General features: G+C 42.1%; 2 protein-coding genes across 3 annotated transcripts in view; one reads left to right on the top strand and one right to left on the bottom strand.

The window, feature by feature from the left end:
• The window catches only part of LOC118424919, a gene marked incomplete in the record, with an annotated part of 7,329 nt that extends 1,708 nt beyond the window's left edge, over window positions 1-5,621 (bottom strand). Inside the window, 8 exon segments of the mRNA XM_035833725.1 lie at window positions 244-346; window positions 837-1,069; window positions 1,844-1,931; window positions 2,310-2,534; window positions 2,988-3,139; window positions 3,596-3,680; window positions 4,219-4,343; window positions 5,490-5,621. Of these exon segments, the coding sequence (XP_035689618.1) occupies window positions 244-346; window positions 837-1,069; window positions 1,844-1,931; window positions 2,310-2,534; window positions 2,988-3,139; window positions 3,596-3,680; window positions 4,219-4,343; window positions 5,490-5,621 (1,143 nt within the window).
• Window positions 5,622-6,183: 562 nt separating this feature from the next.
• Window positions 6,184-15,332, top strand: LOC118423969. 2 transcript variants are annotated; one of them, XM_035832312.1, is made up of 15 exons: window positions 6,184-6,512; window positions 6,781-7,100; window positions 7,537-7,608; window positions 7,917-7,988; window positions 8,151-8,222; window positions 8,411-8,497; window positions 8,652-8,723; window positions 8,869-8,940; window positions 9,304-9,378; window positions 9,680-9,822; window positions 10,257-12,526; window positions 12,756-12,860; window positions 13,352-13,450; window positions 14,397-14,545; window positions 14,782-15,332. In XM_035832312.1, exons 2-15 carry the CDS (start codon window positions 6,790-6,792, stop codon window positions 14,795-14,797), a joined length of 3,615 nt encoding a protein of 1,204 aa, XP_035688205.1. In that variant the 5' UTR covers window positions 6,184-6,512; window positions 6,781-6,789; the 3' UTR covers window positions 14,798-15,332. The 2 variants fall into 2 exon arrangements, with proteins under 2 accessions (XP_035688205.1, XP_035688204.1); XM_035832311.1 differs by having other exon boundaries at window positions 6,185-6,512; window positions 6,770-7,100.
• The last annotated feature ends 241 nt before the right edge of the window (window positions 15,333-15,573 follow it).

Genomic DNA, 15,573 nt, shown 5'->3' on the forward strand with positions numbered 1-15,573 from the left:
ATAGAAAGATAAGTATAAACAAAACTGTGTTGTAGTGTTCTTTCACAGAAAGGCATGCTATGTATACTAAACACCACTCCTCCCAAAAACTGTCAGTTCTCAACTAAGTCACTTGTAGAACTTGGCAAGGATACTGAATGCATTTCTGAGAAACCCTCTTTTACTCCAACCACCATCTACTCATATTGCAGGGTATCAACCTGTTCTTCTGTTATGCAGTGAAAAATACAAACTGTGACTTACTGCCACATCCTCACATTTCCCCTCAGTAAATGGAGCACAAGGGTTGAAGGAATAGTAAAAACCATCATCACGACGAGGCCAGGACAGGGGGTGGTCTTTGAACCTGTGAGCAAAGATGACACAAACAATACGGTTTGCAGATGGACCTATATTTGAAACAACATCAACCATCAACTTCAGAGTACCTGCATAGCATGATTAACATTATAAAATTTTATGACAGAATACATCACACTTTTAATTCATTTATTAATAAACCTGTCATTAATATATTAGGAGGTCAATACTTTTACTTTCATCCTGTTAAAAGGAGCTTTGATTGTAAACAGTTGTCCCAAAACCATGCATACCTTCTGATATGCTTCTAACCGATTTTTATCAGCCTTTTCTCCTTTTTATCAATTCTTAACTTCAAACGCTCACACATTGGACACAAAACTGTGGTGTACATCATACATCAATGGAATTTAGACATCTGGGTAGAACATTACTTGATACAAATTAAATCAAGCAACTGAATTTATCAAATTGCTTGATACATTTTGTATTATGTAATGCTTTACTAGTCATGACATACAAGCAAACAGACTCACAGTGGCTCCCCTGTGGTTAGTTCCAGCGATGTTAAGTCGATATAAGACCCGTTCTTGAACATACATGCACAGGTGCCATACTGTACGCACGCAGCCTGGGCTGGCTGGGTGGTGTTCCCGGTCGGGTGTGGCACGGTGACGGGGGTGGGTGGGGCTGTGGTTTGAGGGGATGGGGTTGATACAGGTGTCTCACACATCCCGGGACAGGCACAGGGACTCCTGAGGGTGAAGAGCTGTTGGAAGACAAAAATGGTCAGTGTCATGCTGTTTGTTGCTTAGCAACTTGGCACTTTGCATGTACAGTGATTTAGATCTTAATGCAATTTTTGAGAAGGCTGGATGTAAACTAGTTGGCAGTGAATTTAAAGGAACACTGCAACACTTTTTCTATCATCTACATCCACCCAACAACCCACCCACTACATGAAAGCTACAAACGTAGTGTTGCGCAAACTGATATCTACTAATGATCTGTAGTAATTAGAAAATGTTTGTTTTCATCTAATTAAAAAAATTTAATTCTTAATAACTACAGATCATTAGTAGATATCAGTTTGCGCAACACTACAATGTACGTTTGTAGCTTTCATCATTATGCAACGAAAAACGAAGTTTCATTACAGTGGTATGTACCAAAGTGCTTTATTTTGTCATAGAAAAAAATAATATCAGAGCCAATAAAAATGATGACGTCATCAATGTGGCCCCAAAAAAATTAGATTTAGAATTCTTTAATGCCCATCTATCAACATTCGTTACGGCTCCATTCTTTCTTAATTCATTGATAAGAAAACAGTGGAAGGTCAAAATGCCAATTTAGCCAACCGAGATACCTTAAGGTTCTCTTAGGCTGGAAAAGGGAGTTAAACGTGGAAAGGAGTTTGCCCCATGTCAAACTCCAACATGTACCCCCCATCTACCCAGTCCTATAGATTAAAGTACAGGATGATATCAGTGCCACAGACAAGAGTAATCTCTATCCTAGCAAAGCACAGTCAATGACTCACATACTGTCCCTTTGCCTGTGGGTTAGGTCCCTGTGCTTCAAAGGACTCTTTATGCCGATCACAGACAAGCTGGACTAAAGATGTGAGTCTGAAACAAAAGACAGATAGACATGATAACGTTACATGAACAAATTCTTAGTTGTGTATATCTTGTATACATGTGTCTGTGAATAGCTTTATCTTCTGCTATGAGTTTTCCAACGCCTTGACCAATCGTCACGTGTCATACTTTTGTGAACTGTACTTAAGATGCAAGTCTAGGGAAAAAAAGACAGACACAGTCAAAATCGTGGGATAGAACTGGGTAACCGTAAAGTTGTATGGACCTTGTATGAAGTACCTGTGGTTTTTACGTGTCATATTTTTTTCAACTTCTTCGGCATTTGCAGATGATTACATAGGAAAACATTACACCGGGTTTTCCATGGAGGGTGAATCTCTAAGAATGTGTCTAAACCCGTCGTACCCTTTTGAGTTGTTCCTGTCTGTTCCGTACACGATGTACAGGTTTGAGCCGATGTTGAAGAAGGCTGCCTTGTCCTGACTCCCCAGGGAGTTCTCCACGTGGATTCCGTGTGTCTGCGTACTGACACAGGCCGCGGCGTCCCGACATGACCCCAGGGAGAATGGGTAGCAGGGGTTGTAGGAATAGAGGTCAGAGAACTCACTAGGGCTCGAGATGTCACGAAACCTGCAGGTGTGGGGATACATTTTGTAACACTGTCTGAGCTTTATGATTTTTTATGATTTAGGGCAATAAGAAAGAATACTACATACGATGGGATGAAGGGGGTGGTAATAGAATTGTTTATTGAGTCTTGTTAACTTTCAAATAAAACAATAATTAACTTTTGACTAATACTGTGAGATTCTATTGTATTGAAAACTCTGAAACCAGAGGAGTGGCACAGGATCAAATGTAGACAGAATGGTAAAAAGACAATATTATGAGAAATCCCCTTTTATTTTTTCAGTGAATCATTACTGTCCTTCCTTCATTGAACCCCAAATCCCCTATTTTTGGGTCAATGATGGATTGAACTATTTTTAGAAGGATTGAAGCTTAAAGGATGGAAAATGTTATGAAAAACATTATTCAATTTTTGTAATGAATTAGTAGATCTATAAAAAAATATTGACTCACGCAGGGCCGTCCCTCCTGCCCACCCTGTGCAGGTCCACCATGCCGCTCCCATCGGTCATGTTACAGCTGCAGGGCCCAACCTGCCGGCAGGTGGCGTTACTTGGCTTACTGCAGCCTCCTGGGCACGCGCAGGGGGACCTCAGGGTGAAGTGCTGAAACACATATTAACCATTGTCACATGGATGAAGGGTAGACATTCAGATTACCATTACCCAAGCAACTGGATATCATTTTGGAAACTTTCAGATACTACAGGTGGTATCCACTGCCTTGTCTACCTTCCATTTGGTCGGGTGGATAAAGATACTAAACACAAGAAGGCAACGACATTAATGTTGCTAATTCCTGAAATGTTCTGAATCATACAAATGAAACCATGATGGACAATACCACTTAATAGTAGGGTTCTTCTTGTCCAATTAATATTGCCCAGTCAGTTTGTTCATTCACAATTTCTATCCAACAAGAGAATTTGCTCATTTTTTGATAGCTGTCTGTGGTTGCTACTTTATTGTGATTTGTGGAAAAGGGTTAAGGTATGATTTAAGTTGTCTCAGTAGAATCAAACTAAAGGTTGCTTAAGAATGCTTAGAATATAGTTGCCTTACGTAAAGGTTGATGACATTAGGGTCCTGTCCCTCTGCTGTGAAGGATGTCTCTCCAGGATTACACTCTAGCTTCACCTTAGTTTCCCTGTAGACAAAATAATGTTCACATCAATACAACATGATTCCCCAGCTGTGTTCCCTAATAATAAAGCTGGAGAAATTAATTCCATGTGCAGTGATTTCTCTGGTGTACTTTCCTATGTACCCACATCAATTTTATTTTTAGTCTGAAATTGGACATGCAGTCTGTTGGACTAGTCCAGTCACATAATTGTATACTTTGTTGCTTGTTTGTGACTAGGTTCTTTTTGTACTGCTGTGCTAAGCTTTCATGCAATGTTAAATTGTTACGACAACTTGCTCATTTCTGTAATGAAATGTTAATAGTGTTATGTATGACTTACAAAACAAAGTACCTTACACTATTCTGATAGATAGAGTTGATGATAGAAAGCAAAGAATCATTGACATAAACTTCAAGAAAATTGTTGACAACTTGTCTCTAAGTGTATGTCTCAATAGTGCAAAATGTGATTATTAAGTAGCAAAAAATACATTTGATATTAACACTGCAACAACATTTGATCATGACAGTTCCTTGTCCTTGTTAAAATCACCCCTACCTCTTGGAAGATCCTTGCCCAGTAATATATCTGAGGGTTAAGTCTTGTCCTTCCTGGAGGAACTTAGCAGAGTCTTGGGTCCCCAGTGGGAAGTATGTCTTAAGCTTTGGCACATACTGACATGCCTGGAACATGTACAATGGGGATTATTGAAAAAAAGATGACAACAACAAAACTAAAAGATAAATTTCATGGGTCTAAATGCTCAAAAACTTCCCATTGGATATAAAAAAGATAACAACAACAACAAAACTATGAAACCAAATGCCTCAATAAAAATGCTAAAAAATCGTCCCTCCCAGTACTATATATGCCACTCAAATAATTTTCTGATTTGTGATATGATGGCCAGAGATAATACAGACAGATTTGATAAGAAAGAATTCCCTTCCAGAAAGCTAACGTTATAATAATCACTTGTCGAATATGTGCAAAATCACTTCTATCCTGTAGCCTATTAAAAGCAACATATGATAAACGAAATCTACGATTAGTGATTTTGCCTGAAAGACATTTGTACTTGTAAAACAAAAATGTGTAACGCACAGAGACATCCTTGCAGGTGCACGAAAAGTTGACAGGGGTTGATTTTATTGTCACGTGCACATGTTGTTGCTCCTGAAAATTTGGGACAACGTTAAAAGTTAATTTGTCAGAATCTCCCAAAATGAGCGCTTTATTTGCGTGTGACTGTGTACGTTTGTGTGAATGCATGTGGGTGTGCGTTTATCTGTCTGTATGCATGTCAGCGTGTGCATGCGTGTCTCTGTGTGTGCGTGCGCGTGGGTGTTCATGTAACGCTACCATCGTAAATGCACACGTGCGTTTGTGCGCGTGTGTGTGTGATGACAAGTTAGGAATGCATGCGTTGTTTAGGGTCGCACCTGCGTATATATTTAAATCCGTATGAGGCCCGCATTGGAGTATTTGCCTCCACCAGGCTCCACAGGTCGTTGTAAAAATAATAAGCTATAGAAATTGGACAAACGTAAACAGGTAACATGTCAGACGAGTAAGCTGGGTCGCTGACCATACTTCTTGGTCAGCTAACTCATCTGGCATTTTATGTATCTATATTTGTCCAATTTGCACTATTTTTCTCGCGACCTGTGGAGCCTGGTAGAGACTAAGAGCGTCATACGCACCTGAAACGGACTTGAATATATACGCATGCCGGTGACCCCACCTTTAATATATAACGTTAACACGACAACGCTTGAAAACCCGTCAAGGAAAGAATGGACTCTGAAATGCTCTGGTGGCACTGGTACGGTCCTCTCTGCTAAAGCCGTGTGGTCTGCGACCCTGACGCCGTCGCCGACAATGTTGGAAACGGCTTCAAGCCGTTTGAGACTGGACTTCTGCCGTCTGGATGGGAAACGGCTAGGGGTCGGGATGGGCATTGCCCGTTTAGTTTCAAACGCTCTCGGACGGCAAGACGCCCTCTCAGACGGCTGGGACAGGTCAGATGGCGCCTGGCTATTTTATTTTCACAGAGCCAGAGGATCCCCGGTCACATAACGCTCATCTAGTTCTTATAGCTTCCCTAAATACTTTCAGAAAGAAGCAATCAGAGGGATGGACTGAATTACAAAGGATGGACTCCAGGCTAGGGTTGTCCATCATCGCTAACTTAGGACTGTCCAACTACTTAACGTTTACAAGTAAAAGAACTTAAGCCCACTGATCGTCAAATACAAATTGAATACAAATGGAAGTTGACATGGACAGAATAAAAATCAACAACAATATTATAAGTATATTGAGACTATGATCACATGATGTCGATTACATATACATAAAGCAGTTTGATGTTCCCGCCTGTTCTCGAGTGCCTAACAAGCAAGACAATCAATCAATCAATCAATCAATCAATCAACCAACCAATCAATCAATCAATCAATCAATCAATCAATCGGTCGCGTGCATCATTTGTTGATGCGTGGCGGCTACAGACAGTTCAGACAGTTCTCGCCACGTAAATGGCAGCACACATGTAAATGTTATTGTTCGATTTCCCGCGAAGAGGTTCGGTGTTCTTACGGCTCTTTTTTTCGAACGTCGTTAGAGAACGAACATGGCCGCGTCCTTGTCGACAAAGACGTGAAAACAAGATTCAGGGATTTATTTGTCCATCATCAACAACATCGGTTCTTCTACCTGTTATCCCTCATTTCTGGAACGTTTGGACGATGCTTGGTTTTATTACGTAACTATCGTCTGCACGTGATTGATGTTGTCCTGGCAACGACGGACAATGAGAGTGTGCCATATGGGAGACTAGTAGTGTGGAGGTAAAAAATTTTGACTCTCCGTTCTCAAAATGACAATGTCGATAAAAGCTAGGGACTTGATACGACATTTTTTGCCGTAATGTACGGTACCCGTGTACAACAACGTTCCAACCACAGTACCGTGAATGCTGTTTTGTGCCTCTGTCAAACTTTGAAAAATTTCATGTTGCGCTATGTAGTACTGCCTGCAGAGTCTATGGTATTTCTATACATTTTAAGAGGATCTATAGGGTTTTTCCTTTTTGCTTTTAAAAAAGGTTTTCTACAGGGACCAACGATGAGTTTAAAGACCCTGTACTGCGTGTCGGTGGTGCTGTGTGTCCTCGGCTCTGTCGTGTCCGTGTACTCAACAGCAGCCGGACAGTCGGGCAGTCCATCTGAACCGACGTCTCCCAAAGCTTCCTCACAAAGTGACGAGTCTCAACGCCTGAAGAGACAACAAATTCGGTCCTTGTCAGAAAACTGTCCGTATGAGTGCGACTGCAACCCAGGCACACTGCAGTGTAGTCAAAGCGTCACTAGGGGGAGTCTCACAGAAGTGCCCGACAGACTCGGAAGCTTCACCAAAGCACGACAGTCCAAAACATTGTAAGTACAGTCTCGTTAAATGTACAAAACTTCTACATTTATTTTGCGTATACGTTGTGTGCGTTGAGTATCGTGTTTTTTTTTTTTTTTCTATTTGCTTTTGGACAGACGAGGACGATGTGGCACTGCACTCAAGTTTTGTAACTTATATTAACAATGCCACATACACGGTACAGACAGAAGGAAAGTCGTGTAAAGTGCCTTTCCCAAGGGCACAACGTCGGGGGCACGGTGGGAATCGAACTCAGGACCCATAGATTCCGAGCCGAAAGCTCTACCAGTTACGCCACGCCCGACGCCACGAGTATCGTGTTTTGAAATTGTTCTATAAATTTGATCATGAGTTTTACTGAATATTGAGAAATCTTAAAAATCATCAGACCCCATACCACCACTTGAGCAAATGTGACTTTATACTTGTGCATTCTTCCTCCAGAAATTTTGAGGGAAATTCAATCACCAGGATTTCTGACGACGACTTTTTCGGCCTAAGCCAGGCGAAAACACTGTGAGTCCAGATCTGTTACTTGATTAGGAATTCTTTCTTGCAAGACATCATATCATAACGCAGTTATATGCTTGCACTGTGTTATTTCTGATGTGGTTATGAGCGGCTTGTAAGCGTATATGAAGGACTTGTAACTTCGTAGGTTCATTACACATAAACTGTTTTCCTAAAAGAAATAAAGACCAATGATGTTGTTCAACATGTTCAGAAGCAAACACTCTGTTTTCCGACGCCGGCGCTAACTTTGAGAAGATGCTTGTACTGTGTTTGTTAGAGTTCATGTTCTATGTTATGTACTATTCTGATAGAAATCTGAGACATAATCAACTGACGGTGGTGACCCCTGATGCCTTCGAAGGACTGGGTTCTCTGCGTGAACTGTAAGTAAAAAGAAACTGTAACTCCAACCATACATCATGATCATACAGCATACATTTTAGTTGTCACTATTTGAACTGACTAGGCGAAATTATAAATTGGATGGTTTGATTTTAAAAAAAAACAACATCTCTGATGACTTTAATGACGACATTTTCTTTCAGCTCTCTTGACTATAACAAGATCAGAGACCTGCCCGTCGACATATTTGATCCACTGGTCAACCTGAGAGTTCTGTGAGTAGAGGTTTCCAAAATGAAACTAACAAATTTGTAATTTGTTCTTCCTCTTAATTTGTTGCAAGGTTGTACTATTTTAGATGTACACACATGTACAACATTTATTCATCTTCGTCTGTTCTTTCTTACCTCAAGAATTTTTATTGTTGAGGCTTTATTTTCATGTTTATTGTACTTTTCCCCAGAGATCTGTCTCACAACGAGCTGACCTTGGATGACCCCGAGGACACACCCTTTCTGACGTCACATGGCCTTCAACACATCCAGACACTGTATGTTTCCTATTAAGATACGAGCAAAAATTATGTGTATTTTGTAGATAGTTCGGATCTACTTTATTCATACATGCTTCCATCATCCGATTAACGATGCTGAATCGAATTTAAAAGATTGTATCTCATTCTGATTCCAATACTTTTTCCTCAGAGACCTGAGTAACAACGCTGTCCAGGCGCTCTGGGATTTCACGCTGGCGGGACTGGAACAGCTGACCACTCTGTAAGTTAAAATAAACAGGTTCCTAGACTCTCTCCAAGTACATTTGGATCCGCTTCAACCCTTCTAAAAGTTGTTGTATCTCTTTGGCTGAAACGTAGAGTTGTTTGTGGCAACTTTAAATTTTTCGTTTCTCCTTGAATCGCAGCATTCTTGACGACAACCCGCTGCAAGACGTTCGGCGGAATGTCTTCGCCAGGACACCTAGTCTCCAGGAACTGTAAGTAGACAGAAAACTGACAAGCTGTCCTTTAGACTTCCGTTTCTTTTTAACTTTAAACGGGGCCATGTTGCTGCAAAATCAACTCACGGTGATTTGTACCGTTAAGTGAAATGAGAAAGCAACTGCAGACGAAATTTCAGAATAAAAAGGAAACTATTCTTTAACCGTGACAATCAATCAAGCAACAGTTAGTCAATATGACGCCATCAGTTGCCACAGTTTTGCATTGCCACAATGTGCTGTTGTTCCAATATCCAGTCATTAGTTTTGAGCAGTGACAAACTGCAGACCAGTACTACTCTTACATTTGTATTAAGTGCAATGGTACATGTTTTAGATATCTTCCATCCTTTCTCACAGGTCCCTGGTGGATGTGGGTCTACAACCCGAGGTTCTTCTCAGAGAGCTGGGTAACCTCCCTAACCTCAAACGCATGTAAGTTGATCCGGAATCGTTCTCAACACAGCAACGTTTAGTGTTACGAAAAAAAGTCTTAAAACGTTCACAATGTTCATCTGTGCTCTAATTACAAGAGGGAAATCGTTTGATTAAACAGGCACAAAGTTGTGCGTCATTGGCAAATAAAGTTCTATTACTTTCTTTTTCTTTCCTCCATATTAAGTCAAAGATCCACAACACGTTTCCCACCTAACACTGTAACTATATAAATGCCTATATTATCACCATAGTCATCACAATTACTTGGAGGTTTAAAAGTGGATTGCATTGTTTACAGTCACCTTGGTAACGGACGTGACCCGTGCGGCTGCGCATGGGCAAAGCTGAAAGCGAGGCTGAAGAAGGGAGGCGTGGTTATTGTAGACCAAGACGCGGTGTCCGAGTGTGGAGAGGGAGGTCTGAGAGTTTGTGTCGACACGGGTACGTCTGTTTCAAATAGTTTTCCCATCCAGACAGTAAGTAAAAATCAACAGCCATGGCCCATGCTAATTTTACCGCCATGTGAGAATTGAAATTATACCTTCCTAAAAGCTCGTGTTGTCAGCTTACCATGGCAACCAACTAAACATTGCTTCATACCACTATATGGCGTCATTGACCATTGTCGAGTGAAGTTTTCTCTGTGATTCAAGGAGTACCGTATTTTGTAGTAACAATTAGACTTCCAAGTCAAAATTGATTAACTAAGCATTCAAAAGTAGCTCAAAACATTGTTTATCAATAAAATGCCGTCATCATGGCAAGTGTTATCTTTAGAATACAGCCCAAAGAAGTCATTCTTGCAAATGTGATATGTTTTTACTTAACTGCTATTGTTGTGGACAGATGTACCAATTTTGTTGTACCCATTACAGAGTCTAAGAATGCCGTTAGGAAAGACGATGTCCCGAACAATAACAAAGCAGTCAAGCTGTCGTGGAAGTCAGTCAACTATGGTCCGCCATCTGAGAAGCACAGCAGTGCTCAGAACCCACCACTAGAAAAGGGCTTCAATGGCTATAAACCTAAGAAGACAACACCATCTCAACTCAAGGACAGGCTCTTACATACAGAAGGCAAGGAAAGAGTGAGTTCTAGAACCGACACCTTGCCATGGCGGCACCCCGGCAAAATGAAGGCACCCGCGCAGGACCGACTATACTCCAACGTGGCGTCGGAAACATCTGAGAAGCACAGCAGCGCCCAGATCCCACCGCTAGAAAAGGGTTTCAACGGTTATAAACCTAAGAAGACAACGACATCTCAACTCGTAAACATCGTTAAAGACATGCTCCTACATACAGAAGGTAAGGAAAGTGTGAATTCTAGAACCGACACCTTGCCATGGCGGAACATCGGCAAAATGAAGGCACCCGCTCAGAACGATGCCCAGAACAAGAACAAAGCAGTGAAGCTGTCATGGAAGTCACTCAACTATAGTCCGCCATCTGAGAAGCACAGCAGTGCCCAGAACCCACCACTAGAAAAGGGCTTCAAAGGCTATAAACCTAAGAAGACGACGTCATCTCAACTCGTACGTATCGTCAAGGACAGGCTCTCACATACAGAAGGTAAGGAAAGTGTGACAGGAACCGACACCTTGCCATGGCGGCACCCCGGCAAGATGAAGTCACCCGCTCAGGACCAACTATACTCCAAGGAAAGTGTAAGTTCTGGAACCGACGCCTTGTCATGGTGGAACCCCGGCAAGATGAAGTCATCCGCTCAGGACCAACTATACTCCAAGGAAAGTGTAAGTTCTGGAACCGACACCTTGCCATGGTGGAACCCCGGCAAGATGAAGGCACCCGCTCAGGTGGCATCGGAAAAATCTCCCGCCAGCTTTCCTTGGTGGCATCCAGATTACGTCAGGACGTTTCAGGGATTCGGGATGATGAAATCGCCGATGTCTGAGAACGAAGTAGAACCTTGGTGGCATCCGGAATATGATAGTGTACACCAAGCACGTGGACAGCATTTTCAGTTCGTTCCTCAAAAGCACCCGACATCAACTGGTTTCTACAAAACTTCAGCGAGACAGAGTCAAACATATGGTACGCCAAGCAGAACTGGTCATCGCAACGCATACAACAGAGCAAAGTCATCAATGGAAAGTTATGCCGACGTGGTCAAGTCTCTTTATGGAAGCCCGCACAGAAATGGCAACTACGCCCGGCCCAACCAGTACGGTAGAAGTGGACTCCAAGATAACAGTCGCAGTCGTCCGGCCATCGGTCGACCTCTTCACGAATATGTGCACGACAAAGACAGTGGAACACAGCACAGAAAGTCTGTGCATTCACCCACAGTATCTTCATACCGTACTAAATACGTCCACTATGACCAAGACAACGATTTATATGAGACACGGTCCAGACAAGTCCAAAACAACCCGAGTCAAAATTACGTTGACAAAAAGTTGCAGCACCACAACCACATCAAAAACATCTTGACAGAAATCAAGAAAACAAGCAACTACGTCCGGCCCGACCAGTACGGTAGAAGTGGACTCCAAGATGACAGTCGCAGTCGTCCGGCCATCGGTCGACCTCTTCACGAATATGTGCACGACAAAGACAGAGGAACACAGCACAGAAAGTCTGGGCATTCACCCACAGTATCTTCATACCGTACTAAATACGTCCACTATGACCCAAACAACGATTTATATGAGACACGGTCCAGACAAGTCCAAAACAACCCGAGACAAAATGACGTTGACAAAAAGTTGCAGCACCACAACAACATCAAAAACGTATTAACAGAAATCCAGAAATCGAGCATTTCTTTGGGAGGAAGGAAGATGCTTAACTATATGGGAAATGGGAGGAAGGCCGGCCGACATGGCTCCAGGAAGAAAGGCGAGCAGACAGACGAGATGTCTCAAAGGGAGCACGGACGTCGTGGCGGGAACGAATGGCTGTACGACTTATGGAAACGGAAAGCGTCTGAAAAAGCTGCCAGCGAAAGAGAAACTGCACTCGATGACAGCCAGTATCTAATGAAAGAGGAAGAGGAGGACTTTAAAAGATTGAGGGAGAAAGTAAAGAAGTTGAGAACGAAGATTCACCGCATGGAAGAACTTGAAGAGGAGAGGAGAGAGTACGGTGAAAAGAAACAAGTTTCTTCCAAATCTAAGCCCAAGGTGTGTATACATGTACCTGTACAAATACATCCATTTGTATGCATGCAGATGTTCCACTTCAAAACGTGTTTCCACGAAATCTGGTGAAATAGGCTTATACGTTTGATAGTAAAATCAGTGCAGTGTCTACAACGGGTTATCGTTTTTTTAATTGAAAGGGTTGTTTCTAACGAAAGCTTTTTGATTCTTGCTATGAAAGGTCAAAAGCAAACCATGAACTTATTTTTAGGAATCAGAAGCGCCCCCTGACAGCCGGGCGAGGAGGTACATGGTGCCTATCCTGTTACCCTTCGCCTGCGTCGTGGTGGTGCTCGTCATTGCTCTGGTCGTCAAGGTATCAACATTGTCTAGTCTCCAAGTAGACCCTACGGTGCATTAGAGATAGTATCAAAGGAGTATAGCAGGCCAAAGGGAGTCAAACGGCTTTACTCCTTGGCTTGCTTTGAGACTATCTCTAAGGCACCGTAGGGTCTGCTTGGAGACTAGACATTGTCGTCAGTCAAGCTTTCTGCCCATTTCATAACAAGTTAATTGACTTTATCGTGCTAGTGATGTGCTAAAAGACGAATTTACAGGCTTGTATCAGATTCAATAGCTAACTACTGATGAATAGAAATCGAATACACGATGTTTGTAGCGAGGCAGAGTTGGAAATGTTGCGATGTAAAGCGTTCGACGGTATCTGTCCCTGGTGCTGAAATGTGACATGTAGTGAGTACCTTGGGACCGGTGAGGTTTATCCATTGTCCCGTTCAATACATATGAATGACAGATCTCATGAACTGAAAATGGGAAAGATATTACCGAATTTCACCTGTTTTGCAGCATCTCAGCTCTCGCCGCCAAGGCGCTCAAAAGGAGGAGGGTGACGACCAGTGTGACTGGCTGACAAAATTCACGAAAAAGGCGAAGAAGAAAGTCAAGGTAGCGTAATGACACTGAGATGTGACTCTCACTGATGATTGGTCCAATACGATAGACAGACCAATCGGTGTAGACTTATGTTTACAGTTAGTAGAATTTTTCATCAATCAGTGACTGTTATTAAAGGTAAGCAAACGTACCTCCAAATTCTCGATGGCTATCCAGTCCATCTTGCTCTCGGAGTGACCTAGTTCTCGCGAGAGTTGCGTGAACTAGGTCAAGACTTGCGTGGATCTTCTGTCCCCCACTCCGCCTCCTTCCGGAGTAAGGGTAAGTAGGACTTGCGGCAGCTCCCAGTCCCCAGACTTATGTTTGCTCTGCGGGAATATGGCACTCGGTTACCTGTAGGTATCCCCTGCAGTAAAGTCTTGATTGGCTGCTAAATGACCAACGGGCAACGTCAATGGATTTGTAATCAGCATCATCACATTCTGATGTCTATTCTGATTGGTCAACCTTACCATTATTTCTGGCTAATCACAGCGTTGCATTTGTTGACCAATCAATATGCAGCTGCAATGAAGCTTTAGTCAACCCGAAGCATTTATGAAATTGGCTGCTAGAGGTCGCTCTAAAGTATCCAATGTAAAATCATACTGGCAGTACCATTGTTGTGCCATTCTTTCATAATCCGCTTGATGACGCCATTGACATGCAGCGCAAAATCAATGCTAATTGATCGTGAACATTAAGGTTGTTTTATATAGTTCGTCGGAGAGAAATGGAGAAAATATGCAGTGAAGGTAACTTTCTAAATGGTATAACTTCTGTTGTCTCTAACCTCTTTACCCTCTATGGCACATCCTGTAATGTACTCTGTCCCTGGGTTCCTTATATCACCTGCCCTGTGTACACCTTGAAATGTTCCATTTTCATCAAATTGCCAACGAAATCAGGCATGATTGTTATTGTTAACGGTTATTCTATTTTTGTTGAAAATTTGCAGAGACCTATCTGGGCGCTGGGTCGGGGCGAAAAACAGCTGAAGATCAACCGGAAACAGGCCATGAGTCTGGCCGGCGACCAGGAGGACTCTGAAGACGAAGAACTGTTCGATGTCAAAGAAGAAAAATCAGTTCCCTTCAAGGCTTACAGGTGAGTTTTAGACTGCAGACAAAACACACCCAAACAAAACGTGTAAGCTAAGATGACTGATACCCCTGATGATATTGTTTCGTCAAACCATTGATATCTCTTTGGCTATTCAGCTGGTCACAAGCTTTTTGAATATCCGGCGACAAGTCTGCAGTTCTACATTACATGGAATTCCAGTCTAGAAGATGTAATCTTGTATTTTCATCTAACTCAATTCACACGTATTTTTTTTACAGAAAAAGCCGACAGTAAGGAAGGAAACAACAACTCTGTGGATTTCTGCCTTCTCAACCCTTCCACATCAGCATCCTACAGTTTCCTGTAACTCCACGTCTTCACACAATATTTCAACGTGATGTTAAGAACCGGACCCGATACAACGATGACTGTTCCACAATGACTATACCCTGCTAGAAACATTTACATGGCCACCTGCCACTACAGAAGCATTCCAGTGAACCGGGAACAATTACTGATGTTGAAGAAGACTTTGTCACATACCCACGACTCTGCGCCGTTCCAAGGCTAATACATGCACATGTGTATGTTTTACTCTAGAATGGAGGAAAGCACTCAACCAACCAACTGGAAGTATTTTGCTGATACTAGTAGTAGTTTCATTTATTTGTAACAATGCCACACATGAAATCAGACATTAAGATGATCTTCAAAAAGTTTGTATGATGCCTCCTCTTCTTGAAGCTTTTATGACATTTATCATATCCTCATATACCACAACTTTCACTTCAATTACGATCAATCAAGAGCAATAAAAATGGCAGAGCATCATACAAGTCTATTTGACTTCTTTTATGGACCATCAGAGAGGGAGGAGGAGGTAGGGTTGGATGGTATGGAGACAGGAGTAGCTTGTGGCTTGTTCAGAAAAAAAAAACTATTACAGGAGCTCAGTTCTGGGTATAATAATAAAAACAAAACAATGTTGTCTTCTTCAAAATAAAACAATGAGCATTGTGCAGATGGTCATTCAAAAATTCCTCTGGGGTGTGGCCTAAAAACGAAACCAC

The sequence above is a fragment of the Branchiostoma floridae genome, chromosome 10, assembly GCF_000003815.2.
Source record: "Branchiostoma floridae strain S238N-H82 chromosome 10, Bfl_VNyyK, whole genome shotgun sequence".
NCBI classification, from domain to species: Eukaryota; Metazoa; Chordata; class Leptocardii; order Amphioxiformes; family Branchiostomatidae; genus Branchiostoma; species Branchiostoma floridae.

Coding starts and splice junctions, on each gene's coding strand:
- LOC118423969 (XM_035832312.1), top strand. CDS start 6,790: ATGAGTTTAAAGACCCTGTACTGCGTGTCGGTGGTGCTGTGTGTCCTC. Junction 8,223..8,410: donor CTGGTCAACCTGAGAGTTCT/GTGAGTAGAGGT, acceptor ACTTTTCCCCAG/AGATCTGTCTCACAACGAGC. Junction 8,724..8,868: donor CTGGAACAGCTGACCACTCT/GTAAGTTAAAAT, acceptor CTTGAATCGCAG/CATTCTTGACGACAACCCGC.